Genomic DNA, 13,436 nt, shown 5'->3' with positions numbered 1-13,436 from the left:
TGTGTGACTCCATATCTTATAGTCTTCCTTCTCTGCCTCGGGGTGGGGGCGGTGGCGGGGAGGGTGGGGTGGTGGGAGGTGAGTCCCAGGCTCTCTCGCTCTGCCTGGTAATTACTGTTTTTTGGCTGGAGGGGTTCCTTGGTTCGGGCCCCACGGGAGGGAAGTAATTATATCCTTGGAGATGCCCTTCGTCAGCAGCTACTTGTCAATCCCTGTAACTAAGTCTTGCTCTGACCTTTGTCCCTTCCCCATTCCCAGGCCAGGGGCTTAGGAAGTTTTATTGGATTCCTGTTTCTTTCCCCTCGGTGGGTGCTTCTGGTTGCATCTGGCTCGGCCCTCCCTCACAGCTTGCCCTTGGGTTCTGTTTAGCCAGGCAAATGGGTGCCCTCAGTCCTGGGTGGGGGCCGAGGGCAGGGAGAGCTTGTGAACACTTCTCCCCTGGCCCCACCCAGCTATTAAGGAAAGTTGCACCCACTGAGCGGTGGGATCCTAGCCTGGGCCTTCTTGCAGGGAAAGTCGTCCTGCCATGTACCTCTTTATTCACATGTACCTCCAAGTCACTGTCCATTCCCACAGTCCCTGGTCTTTTCCGGGCTGCCAAGTCTCACGGGGCCAGTCTCGTGCACACACTTGTGTGCTGAAAACATCTCGGCTGAAACATCTCAGGGACTTCCTTGGCTTTTAGGAATAAGGTAGAACCTTTTATCACGGCTCCCAAGGCCCTGCAAGGGCTCCCCTACCTCATCTTAACACCCAGTTCTCTCCCTCTCTCCTCCCCAGTCACTCTGGCCTCCTTTCTGTTCTCCCTCCTTACCATAATTTCCACCATCACAGGGCTTTTGCACATGACCTTCCCCTTACATGGAACGCCCTCCTCCCATGCACCTTTGCCTGGTTAGTTTTCCTTGTCCTTTGGACTTTCAGGCCAACCATCCCCACCCCAGAGGCACCCTGTCCAGCCCTTTAGTAAAACAAGGTCCCGGGGTCATGTGCTCCCTGCACTTTTCCTTCAGAATCCTTGCACGGTTGCTGATTGTAGCTGCGTAGAATGATTTTATTAATATTTGTCTTGTCCATTGGACTGGAGGCTCATGGGATCAGGGACCACTCTGTGGTCTGTTTGACTATGACATCTCTTCCCAACCCACTGTGTCCCCCGTGCCACACGTAGTAGGAGCTCATAAAAGGTCTGTTAAAGGACTGTGTGAACAGGATCTCCTCACCTGTATGACACTGGGCGTCCTCTTCAGAAGCCTCCCATGTCCCTGCCTTACTCTTGGCGGGGATTGCGCCTGCCACTCCCGGGCTTCCAGCAGGCAGGCTCGGCGCCCCAGCTCTTTCTTCTCCTGCACTTCACTGGGGGGTTTATGAAGAGGAAGAATCTGACTTAGTAGGTTGGGGAAGCCTCTGAGAGTCTTCCTTTTAACCCACTTCCGTGGCCCCGTGCTGCTGGTCAGGGCCCACGCTTTGGCCTGGCCTGAGAGGTGGGGGCGTTGGGTCACCACAGAAGACATTGTTTGCACAGGGAAAGGCCCCTTGGCTGTGGTGTTTGGTCCAGCCAGGCGGGGGACAGTTGCAGAACTCAGCCTGGTGTAGAGCTGGAGACTCCCTTTCCCCGCAGCTCTGGCTGGAGGCCTCAGGCCTTGGCTCTGAACTAGGAGCACTCTGTGGACAGTGACACCCGGGTGACACCCTCAACCAGAATGGGGTTCCTGAGAGGTTGCCGCTGTAGGCTCTTACCATTTGAAATTCCCTTCCATTGCCCTCTTTCCTTCCCAGCTCTTCACAAATAGCAGCTAGAAGGGAGAGGGGTTTTCCCGTTTTTTTCTGATGTGGGGGGAGGGGCTGCATGTTGGGAGGGGTTAGATGCAGCCTGTGCTTCGTCACTTCCACATCCCTGTGGTCCTCACACGTGCACATACCTCAAGAACTCCCATTTTCTTGCTCAGGCCTGAGCCCCTCTGCACACCTCGGCCCGGCCCATGGACCTGCCCAGAGCACGAGTCAAGTGCCATTCCCTTCATATGGGGGGGCGAGGGCTGGAGAACTCACCCCAGGGCTTGGTGAGGTCAAGGTCTACCCTGCCAGCCCGGGGAGGCCCTTGGCCTTCCTTGATGGGCCTCCGTGTTCCTCTCCTGGGACCCCTGCCAGCCCTAACAGGATTCTCTGGTCCTGAGGCCCTGTGCAGCTCAGAGAAATGGGGCAGGGGGGCTTCCTGAGGCTGGGCCAGCTAGCTCCCAGGAGCAGCAGTGCAGGCCGATGTCAGGGAGCACGTCAGCCCAATCCACTCCGCTGTTCCTCTTCGCCCCGTCTGCACAGGTCCCTGGATGGCCGCCTGCAGGTGTCCCATCGGAAGGGGCTCCCCCATGTCATCTACTGCCGCCTGTGGCGATGGCCCGACCTGCACAGCCACCACGAGCTGCGGGCCATGGAGCTGTGTGAGTTCGCCTTCAACATGAAGAAGGACGAGGTCTGCGTGAATCCCTACCACTATCAGAGGGTAGAGACCCCAGGTATGCGCCCCCCACCACACCGTTCCAGGGGTCTATAGCTTATTGTCTCCAGGGTTCTGCAGCTATCTGCTGGGTGTCTCCTTCCCCTTCCTGGGGAGGGGGTGGGTCCACCGTGCCTGTGGGCCAGTGACACTAGGAGGGCTTTGGTGCCAGCCCAGCCTTGACACTGACCCACCTCTGCTCTTCTGGACAGTTCTACCTCCTGTGCTGGTCCCACGCCACACAGAGATCCCGGCCGAGTTCCCCCCGCTGGACGACTACAGCCATTCCATCCCCGAGAACACAAACTTCCCCGCAGGCATCGAGCCCCAGAGCAATATTCCAGGTAGGCGCCAGGGTGTGTAGGCCACCAGGGGTCCCGCCTTCCATCCCCCCAACTACCCCCCGCGGCTCTCCTGGCCCCCTCGGCCCCGTCCCCCCTGCACACAGTGCTGGCCCAAGGGCCCCTGACTCAGAACCGCACACCCGTTGGGAGAGGACCCGTGGCCTTGGCTCCCCGCTCACTAATGATGCTTTTCTTGGCACGGAGGAGCGGCGGCGTGACCCTTCCGCCCGGGCTCGGTGCAGTCATTTATTTTGGAAGCGGAAATAGCAACGCTGTGTTTCTCTCACCGCCCTCGCGGCTGAGGCTGGAGTTTGGGCAGGATCCCCCGACGGTCTGGGGGCCTGCAGAGCCGTGGGGGAACCGAGGGCCGGGCGGCCAGTGCGGAGAAGTGGGGCCCTAAGTAAGTAAGCTTGGTGGGGGGACTGCAGCCTGGGCGGGAGCTGCTGCCCGCTGGAGTTGTTACTGTGAGCGGGGAGAAAGTGGGCTCAGCTGTCAGAGTGCAAATGTTTTTAGAAGCCCCTCATTTACATGCAAATAAGGTGTGAATCACCAGCCCTGGGGCGTCCAGGAAAACTGCTTGCCGGCGCTTGGGCTGGTCCCAGTGGCAGGAATCCTGCCGCCTGCTTTTCCGAGAGCCAGAGCACTCTGGTTGGAGGGAGCCTCTCACCCTGAGTGAGTTAGCGCAGTGCTGAGGTTGACCACAGGCCTGTGTGCTGGGGCAGAGCGTTCCAAGAGACCCCTTTACAGACCCAGCCTTTCCAGGTCCTTCACAGGTGGCGCTGGTCCCTGGCGGTAGGTCACTGTGTTCACTGAGCAAACCTTAGCTCAGTCACCGTCCAGGGTTAGTCAGAGAACTAGATCACAGTCATTGCTGTCAGTGAACTTGCAGCCACCCAGGGAGGCCAGGACCGCCCCTAGAGGGACGACAAAGACCAAGGTGTCCCTGCAGGAGTAGACAGCAGAGCCAAAGGGCACCATGAGACGGTTGCCCTTGGGAGGACAGAGATGGGCAAGACTGAGGCAAGTCCACGGCCTCCTTGGAGGGGTGGGCTTACACCTGACCTTCCAGGGTGGGGAGCACTTAGTCTGGCAGAGGCTCTCGGAATAAGCATGTCAGTCTCGGGAGTCAGGGCTGCGTGAACAGAGGTGGTCCCCATCCAGATGAGGAGCCAGGGGTCGACAGGTGTGATGATCACAGGATCCAGGAGATGGTGACCTTGCCCCGGGGCTGAGTTCCTGCAGCACCTGCCACGGGCAGAGTGGCGTGACTGTGTGATGCGTGTAGCAGGGTTCTCCAAGCCAAACACTGGAGGCCGTTTAATGAACCACCTTCCTTCTGATTCCCAGAAACCCCACCCCCTGGCTACCTGAGTGAAGATGGAGAGACCAGTGACCACCAGATGAACCACAGCATGGATGCAGGTCAGTCTTAATCCTGTCTGAGTGCCTGTCTCTCCTCCATCCCTCTGTCCCTCCAGCCCTCTCTCAGGCATTTACAGAGGAACCTCTGTGTGCCCGGTGCTGGGGATAGAGGAGTGAGCCTGAGCTGCTCCCAGCCTGAGAGGGAGACAGCGGGCAGTGATCTGCCTTGTGCCCCTGGGGCGTGGGGCACAAGTGGGGAGGCCCTGGGGGCGGAGCAGTGCCTCACAGTGTAGGTCTCTCTCTCTCTCTCTCTTTTTTAAAGATCTTATTTATTTATTTGACAGAGATCACAGGTAGGCAGAGAGACAGGCAGAGAGGGGGAAGCAGGCTCCCTGCTGAGCAGAGAGCCCTATGCGATGCGGGGCTCGATCCCAGGACCTTGAGATCATGACCTGAGCTGAAGGCAGAGGCTTAACCCACTGAGCCACCCAGGCGCCCCAGTGTAGGTGTCTCTTGAGTTGAGTCTTAGAACTGGGCAAGTGTTGGCCAAGTCGTCGGGGCAGGCAAAGGGTATGCCAGGCAGAGTCCTGGGGCACGTGGGCAGGACAGCTCAGTGTGGCTGGAGAGTGGGGAGAGGCGGGAGGGCAGTCATTCGGGGTTTGGGAGTGGGCAGGAGTCCCCTTGGGCTGTAGGCAGAGTCTGCCTGCCCCCCCAACCCCCCCGTGAGGTGTTGCTGGCAGTAGGCTGGCGGTAGTGGGCTCCATCACCCAAGATCGGGAGAGCCCGCGCAGAGGCAGGGTCTTTGCTGGGGGATCTGTGTGTAGTGACCAAACGTGATTGAGGTGTTCCTGTCAAGAGGGACCCAGCCCCCCTGTCTCCAGATGTCCTGCGTCATTTGTTATGGGACCAAATTGGCTCCCGGAACCGAAGCCCACCTGCCAGCCACATAGACTGTGCACTTGCCAGGTGTGTGGTGGGGTGAGGAGGAGCAGGAGCCGAGCGGATGTCCGTCCCGACAAGAGCGGGCATGCCGGGTCCACACAGAGCCATGGTGGGAGACAGAGCCGGCCACCCTCGCACGCGGCCCAGGGGAGGGTGTGCGATTCCTGCAAGAAGCAGTAAGGAGACGTGCCCATTCGCCGTGAACCTAGTTGCTGGCTACCTAGCCTGGGCATCGTGGCACGTGGTGGGTGGCACACACCCCCCTCGAGTGGCGGGCGGCGCGGCCCTAGCTGGAATGCGCCGAAGGCTGCCTGTACTGGGTGCTGAGCGGCCGCTGCAAGCTCGCAGCTCTGAGGTGCTGACGCAGGGCATCGGCTGAGCAGCGGCTCCTCACTCCTTTCTCTCCTCTCCTTGCTCTTCTTCCTGTGTGGTTGTCAAAACCGGCCGAAGGAGGGGGTCCGGGCACCGAATGAGCAGCCTGCCCCTTTCCCCCTCAGCTCATGTTTCTCGGGCCCTCCCTGCCCTCCTTTCTGCCCCGTTGTCTGTCCGCTCCTCTTTCCTCCTCTCCCCGCAATCAGGGTACCTGCAGGGCCCTGTTGGGGGCACCCGTCGTCTGTCAGAGGTGGACATTGGGCTTCAGGGACCCCCCGCCTGTGGGTGGGGTCTCCGGCTTATCCTCTATTCTCAACTCGACGTCCATGTGGAAACCAGTCAAGTTGCTATCTTGGCAGCCGAGATGTGATAGTGTATTAGTTGGGGCCTGAGGACCACCTTTTCCAGCCTTGTGGCCCCCAGGACACGCATACGGGCCCTTCCAGGCCAGGCCTTCCCCAGGCCGCCTTGATTTGGGCTGCCACGAAACAGGAAAGCGTTTACGGAGCACCCACTGTATGCCAGTCCCGGGACACCCGTTTGTATGCGCACGACCGCCCTTCACGTCTGCAGATCACACGGGGGATGCCCTTATCCGCATTTTATACCTGAAGTGGGGGGAAATCGGGGCTCAAAGAAGTTAAACCACTTTGCTAAAACCCCACAGCTGATACATTGGGCGCAGGCCTGGACTCCGGGGCCAGTTTGGAAATTCTGCCTCTTCCCGGGCTCTTCCACATCCCCTGATGGACTGGGTTCCAGAGGAGGAAAAGAAGCCCATGGCTCCTCCCCCACTCTCGGGGAGGTTACAACCGGGTTGGGGAGCAGGAACAGACCCCCTTTAACAGCTCAAGGCACCTCTGCAGGCAGACTGGCAGGTGGTGGGGGGTGGGGGCTGCCTCTCCCACAGGCTGTTCCAGCTGGGGGCAGGGACACGGGGATGAGCCAAGTTGCTCTGGGGAGAGGCGCCCGCTGGGTTTTCTGATGCCATGTGGTTTTCTCTGTTCTGGGAGCAACAGGTGGAGAGAAGGGAGCAGGACAGGAAGAACTGGGTAGGTTCAGACATCGTTCCCCAGGAACCATCATGCCTCACGTCAGATGTCACTCTGGTTGGAGGCCTGTGGGATTTCTGAGGCAGCTTGCTGCGTTTCCTGAGACCTGGGAAGGGGCTGCATTTGGGACTGACAGCTGCAGGTCTTGCTGTGCAGGAGGTTGAGGCTTTGCTGCCCCTGAGCAAAGCTGGGGAGAGGGCCTTCCCTGCCTGTCTCGTTTGCCTGGGGGCATAGCTGCAGGGGAGCTCCAGGCCCTGCGCTGTGGGCTTGGGCAGGAAGGACTCTCACAGGATTGAGTCCTGGGAGAGACCTCTGAGGTTATCTGATTATCCATCTGTGCCGCAGGCAAAGACTGGGACCCAGGAACTGGGTTGAGCTGGCGTTCAGTAATCCAGCTCTCCAAGTCAAGAATGTTCTATTAGTTCTCACGACTGTGTCTCACCTCACAGGTTCTCCAAACCTATCCCCGAATCCGATGTCCCCAGCGCACAATAATTTGGGTAAGTATCTCCCTGTCTAGCAGCAGCCCTGGCTGGAGGCCGGTGTGGGGAGGGGGCCCTGAGCATGAGGCTCTCTCCCCCACCCCCACCCTACCCCCACCATCAGCTGAGCTCAGCCCATCAGGTTTCTGGTTACAGTGATTCTGGGGTCACCCATGGAACAGAGTAACCTGAGAGGAGTGGTGGCAGGAAAAAGGTGACCATGTGCTGGGTTTGTATTTCCCCTGAGTGGCTGTCAGACGTGAGTGAATGAAAATCCCCCAAACCTTGTGCTCAGGAGCCGAGAAGCTGTGGTCAGCCAAGCACTCGTGTGTGGTTTGATGCAAAGCCACGGACGGCTGTGTGGACTCTGGCCCCTGACTTCTGTTGACTGGTTTCAAGAGAGACTTAGGGTTTTATCCTAGTATTTTATCTTATAATTATGTACTTTTTAGTTTTATTTTTTTTTTAAAGCTTAGTGTTTAAAAGAGTATTTATTTATTTGTCAGAAAAGAGACAGAAAACACAAGCAGGGTGGGGGGGTGGCAGAGGGAGAAGCAGACTCCCCCACTGAGCAGAGAGCCCGATGTGGGGCTCGATCCCAGGACCCTGGGATCATGACCAGAGCCGAAGGCAGATCCTCAACTGGCTTAGCCACCCAGGCAACCCATGTGCCTTTTATTTGAAACAGTGAGATATAAGGAAATTGGGGGTGGGGGAAGGGTGAGCAGTTGCCCCTCATCCCCTCACCCTCCCACACTGTTCTTGTTTTGTTATGGTCCTTCCGACGTTTGTGGATCAGGGGTCTGTATTAGTGCCTCACCAGTGGTGACCACAGTTGTCCACCCATTTTTTTTTTCTTTCTTCTTGTTCCTTTGTAAAGGCATTTCCATATTTAGATGCCCCCTCTCTCCTCTTGCCTTGTCTCCTGATGTTTTAGAGCAGGTGGACCATGATTTCTGTGGGAGGGTGGCTTCTGGGCTCTAGGAGTGCCCCTCCGCTCCTGAGTGGGGCCTGCTGAAAGGCTCAAGGTAAATGGAACTTCCACTCTGTCTTTATTGGGGGCTGTTTTTTTTTTTAATGTGCTGGTCTGTTAGTTTTGGGAAAATGTGAGTTTGATTTCGTTTGGGCCTTGACTGCTGGGGTTTGGTTTAATGGCTCGGGAAAAGAAAGAGTTAATATCCAAGTTCCGTGAATGGGGTGGAGGTTGGTCTGGCTTTTATTCCTAGTTGTTTCCAGGCCTTGACTGATAGCATCAGATGAAGAAAAGCATTTAGAACCTCGGGAGATGCCTGAAACCCCTTTCATAGAGGCTGACAAGTGGGCAGTGTGAAAAGGGACTTTGGGCGAATCTGTTCTAACATCTTTGTAAAATAATATCACTGTGAGTGTTGGGCTTTGCAGAGGGAAGGTCACATTCCTGATGTGAAAGGACCGATTGAGTTATTAAAAACAAACTCTGAAGGCTAGAAGCTGTGTTAACACTTGAGAAATTAAAGGCCAGGATCTTGAACTCGACTCTGAGTTTCCAGCTTTGGAGGTTAGCTGGTTTAAATTTCATTTGGGGGCCGTTCTACTCCCCTGGCCCTTGGCCAAGGCAGCCCCGTGAGTCCGCAGACCCTGAGGCAGGCCCTTGCCTCGGAAGCCATGCTGCCTCAGTGGTTCAGAATGAAAGCTGTCCCAAGTGGTAGCTTGCTGGGAATTCCCTTCTGGTTTGGGTAGACCAGGACGACAGGATGGTTTTTGAACTTGGACCTGGGGCAGGGGTGTCCCACGGACTCCGTTCTCCCTCTCTGCTGCCCCATTCCTCAGGCCCCTGGGGTGAGGGCTAAGAATGCTTCGGTCATTTCTCCAAAGGCTGGAATAGGCCCCAGGCCGGGTGGAGGGAGAGTGGGTGCCGGTGTGCTGGGAACACGTGCATGGGGGGGACGAATCAGCTCATGAGTCAGGGGCAGGACTCGTGGTGAGACATCAGTGCTTCCTGTCCACTTGCGGGGCCCCAGAACCACCCCCCCCACCTTCACCTTTTCAAAACTCTTGGCTTCGTCCACACCCAGAAAATCTCATGTACTCCAGGCATCCTCTCTGGAAGGGAGGGATGAAGGTGATGATGATGGCAAACATTTCTTGACAACTTAGTGTTTGGAGCACTTCATGCACGTTAACCCAGGGTTCATAACCACTGCACATGACGGCAGTACTATGATTCTTCACTTGCCTGATTAGGAAGCCAAGGAGCAGGCTGGTCACCTCACTCCTGCCAAGTAAATGGAGAAGCTTCGAACTCAGGCCTTTGGGATTCAGAGCACGTGCTTCTGTCTGCAGCAGGACACGGTCTCACTGCGTTGTTTAGACCAGCTCCCCCGTCCTCACCTCCTCCTCGGGACAAAGCTCTAGCAGGGCACTTATTGGCGTTGAGGGCGGGTCTCGGATTTAGGAGCTGGGGTGGGAGCCCTGCCCGCCAGCCTTTCTCTTCCTCATCGATGCCCCAGGAACTTCCTGCCAGTCCAGGTGGGGCAGGGGGTTCAAGGAGGACTCATAGACCCTGCCATCAAGATACTGTGGCCTTGTGGGGCATCAGTAAGGCAGGAGTAAACGTAATTATGAAACGAGAAGTAGGTGCAGTTGAAATAGCCAGAGGGTCCAAAGGAGACAGTGATGGCGGTGCGGACAGGTCCCGGTGCGGACCTGCCCCCAGGCTGGCCTGTGTCCCTATGGAATTCATTCAGTCAGGTCTGCTGTGTTCCCAGTATGTGCAGATACTGGGAGTCCATGTGGGCATTCACAATCTCATGGGAGTGGTGGGAGGGGTCTCTGTCCCCCCGTGAGGAGTTCTGCCAGACCCCAAGGGAGTAGGCAGAAGGGGAACTGTGTAGGCCAAGGAGGAAAGCACCAGATTAGGTAGGAAGACCTCAGAGTCATGGTGACAGGTGTGAGCTGGCCCCGGAAGGACAGGTGGGATGCTGGGAGGCGGAGAAGGAAGGAAGGACATTGCAAGTAGAGGGAAGGGCATGAAAGGGGAGGGGGAGCTCAGAGGATAGCCACTGTTGTGTTTGGCTGGGATGAGGGGGGCAGATGAGGCTGGTGATGCAGTCGGGGCACTGAGCAAAGAGCCTTGAATGCCACACTCAGTGATTCCCTTCTTGCCTACGAATGAAGTCACTGGGGGAAGGGTGGTTGGTTATCAGATGACAGCTTCATAAAGATTAACCTGGCCACTGTATAGAAGTTAAACACTAGAGGAAATGGCTGGTGGCCAAACCCCAGCCCCCCCAGATTTAAAAAGAAAAACCTGCCCTTAGAAAGCTGTTAAACTGAAGGAGACCAAGATGAACGCTTTGGAGCGATGGCGGCGGGGCTGGGAGGGTCACTGGGAGAGGCCGCAGGCCTGAATCAGCAGGCAGTTATTGACCAACTTTAACTGGGAAGCTGGTGAGGCAGGACGTCCAGGAGCCGGGATGGGCTTGGGCGGGAAGGTGGCAATGAGTGGCCGATGTCTAACTGTGTCCAGGATACAACCAAGCTGTCCGGAGAGATGCCGGGGCTGGCCCTGCTGACTTTGGAAGCCATTAGCCTGTGGGCAGCCTTTCCCAAAGTGGGGTCAGGGAGACAGGGTTTTGTCATCACCAGAGTTTGAAAACCTGTGCCGCGAGCCCCCCCACCCCACACCCCCCAGCCCTGGGCACCCAGGGCACTCAGTGGGAAGGCCTCTGAGCAGCCCTGTGGAAGGGAGGCCCGTTGGTTGGAGCCTTTCACCTCCGCATCTGAGCGTTGCCGAAACACTTCGCTCTCATAACCTGTCAACCATCTGTAGGATCTCGCCCTGGAAACTCTGACAGAGATCCGGCTGAAGTCCTGGGAGTGGATGAATTGGGAGAGGGAAACCCAGCTCGAGGAGGAAGGAAGGCCAGAGAGGGACTGATGGGGTGCCCTGGGAGGGAGGAGGTTGGGGAAGAGGCTGAGGGTCAGGGGAGGGCTGGGTCCGGCAGCCAGAGTGGTGGGAGGCCAGTGAGCAGGTGGGAAGGAGAGGCCTTGAGGTGACGTCGGGAGTTCAAGGGCACCCTCAGAGCACCTGTGGGGAAGGGTGGGGGCTGAGGTCGGGCAGTGGTATGGGCAGGGCAAGTAAAAGGCAAGATGACAGTAGGGAAGGATGGGGACATCTCAGGACATTGGACTATTTCCTGCAAAGCAGTTATGTGGGAAGAGAGGAAACAGAGGACATCTGGCTTGTTCCTCATTTCCTTCCCACTCCGGGCAAGAGACTGAGGCTCCTGCCACAGCGAGGCCACTCCTGGTGACTGGGGGCGGGGCCCAGATGAGTGACTGCCCGCCAGCTCAGCTCCTTGTCAGAGGCAGGCTCTGGGGAGACCCGGCAGTTCCGTCCTGCAGGGAAGGGATGTGAGCAGGTGATAAGCCTGTGCTTCCACATCGTGCTCCATGAGTCACCTGGGCTTTCCTGAGCCCTGAAGTCAAGGATTGGGCCGAATGGAGGGGAAGGAGAAGGGAAGTGGGAAGAGGAAAAAGATAAGGAGCTAGACCCTGCCGGTGAGTAAGTGGTTCTTGCTTTAAAGGTAGACATTTGGGAAGGGGTCTTGACTGATGGAGAAGAGGTACCAGGGAGCACCTCCGGGATAGCGGCTACACTGGAGCTGGACCAGGTGACAGTTCCCAGAGTGCCTCTCGTGGAAGCTCTGAAGAGAGCTCCTCCCTGAAAGAGGCCGTGGTCCAGGTGACAGCCTGCCTGGTTCCAGGTGTCTTCTCGCTGCCACATAGAGCTCTTGCTATGGTCTCCTCAGGCTCTGATCTCCTCAAGCTAAAGAAATTACAGGCGTCTTGATGACAGCAAGGCAGCCGCTGGTCTTGGCTGCAGCAAACTGGTCCTAGCTGGAAGAGCAGGGGGCTGCTGTCCGTGCACACCTCGTTTTGTTGTCCTCCCCCTTAAGGAGCTAGGTTGGAACTGGAGCCCCAGGTGTGGGGAGCCCGCCATCCAGGGCCTGAGGGAACTAACCTTGGGGGACACAAGTGGCTCTGACGCACAGAGTGGTGAGGGAATGTTCCAGAGCCATGTGAGCCAGGGCTGAATGGTTGAGCTTGGGTTGATGAGGGGTGGGCAGCCCAGGCAGCAGGGACGGCAGGGACTGAGCTAGGACCGTGGGGGTGCCTGGGGACTAGAGTGTAGTGGCATCTCCAGGGTGGGAGGTCACACTGCCTTCCACAGGGGAGGAGGGCCCAGGCAGTTTGTTCACATTCTGACCTTTACCCTTTGTGACTCTGGTGCTTTGCCCGCTCCTAGCTTTTGATTCATCATAGAAAGTTAATTTCCCCCTGCCATCCCCCACTCCTTTTCCTTTACCGGATTTGGATCTCTTGCACATGTTTTTAATAGGCATCCCTTAATCCAAGCGTTGCCTTCTGGGTTTTATTCTGTTTTCTTTTCCTTAAACAAAACAGAAAGTCTCTGCCAGCTTGGAATAGGGCTTAAAAGCGAAGCCAGCCAGCGCCGTCAGGCTGGCGGGGAGCCAGCTGTGAATGAAGTGCCCCACGCCCCTCGAGAAGTCTGGCTGATACCATGCTGGTGGGGGCAGGGGGCGGAGAGCGGTGGGAGCGGGAGGTTCCTGCTGCTCCAACACCTCTGCTCTAGGAAGAGCGATGAGCCCAGACGCAGCAGTCTGCCCGGGAGCAGGGCCGTGTGCAGGGGCAGCCTTGGGCACACACCATCGTCTAGCATGCTAGGTGTGCCGAGTCTGTGGCCTGGAGATGCAAAACTACTATGAGGGAGGCAAGTGCCCTTAGCCCTGGGAGAGTCATCCTCTCACAGAAGCCTCTGTGTGGCATGTCTTCAGGTCCTTTGCAAGGAGCGATCTTATGCAAAATGGCCTCTGCATTTGTTGGAAGACTCTTGGAATTCAGGCTGGCTGGCTTGATGGATGTGGGAGGAGATTCAGGTTGCCACCTGATTTCTTAAAAGATTTCTTTTGAGACTTAAGGCCAGGGCAAGCTTTGATTCCCCTGTAGAACTTGTCACCATTGTCTGTACACAACCAGAGACACGTAGCATGTGATGTTCCCTTTTTGCCTTGTCTGCTAGGGAGCTCAGAGCCAAGCTGAGTGCTCTCTCAGTAACTATAACCCATGATTTTACTGTTTATAATGTTCTCATTTCTAGCATCCTGACTTTACATTTTTCTTGTACTTAACCATGATGTGGATAAGTCTTTGGGTGGGAAATAAAAATGAGGATATATGTGCTGTTTAAGAATAAGTTGCTGTTTGGGGCGCCTGGGTGGCTCAGTGGGTTAAGCCGCTGCCTTCGGCTCAGGTCATGATCTCAGGGTCCTGGGATCGAGTCCCGCATCGGGCTCCCTGCTCAGCAGGGAGCCTGCTTCCCTCT

At 57.0% G+C, this 13,436-nt stretch overlaps 1 protein-coding gene across 2 annotated transcripts in view; it reads left to right on the top strand.

Annotated features, from left to right (window-relative positions):
• SMAD3 (SMAD family member 3) overlaps positions 1-13,436 on the top strand; it is a 113,399-nt gene that overhangs the window by 88,282 nt on the left and 11,681 nt on the right. For both annotated transcript variants that reach the window (XM_032864632.1, XM_032864631.1), the window contains exons 2-5: positions 2,320-2,513; positions 2,707-2,838; positions 4,186-4,260; positions 7,016-7,066. In XM_032864632.1, the coding sequence (XP_032720523.1) occupies positions 2,320-2,513; positions 2,707-2,838; positions 4,186-4,260; positions 7,016-7,066 (452 nt within the window). The remainder of the gene's footprint in view (positions 1-2,319; positions 2,514-2,706; positions 2,839-4,185; positions 4,261-7,015; positions 7,067-13,436) is intronic.

The sequence above is a fragment of the Lontra canadensis genome, unplaced genomic scaffold (assembly GCF_010015895.1).
Source record: "Lontra canadensis isolate GAN:19392208 unplaced genomic scaffold, GSC_riverotter_1.0 scaffold28, whole genome shotgun sequence".
NCBI classification, from domain to species: domain Eukaryota; kingdom Metazoa; phylum Chordata; class Mammalia; order Carnivora; family Mustelidae; genus Lontra; species Lontra canadensis.
Note: the sequence above shows the minus strand (reverse complement) of the source record. Positions and strands in the feature narration are given on the sequence as shown.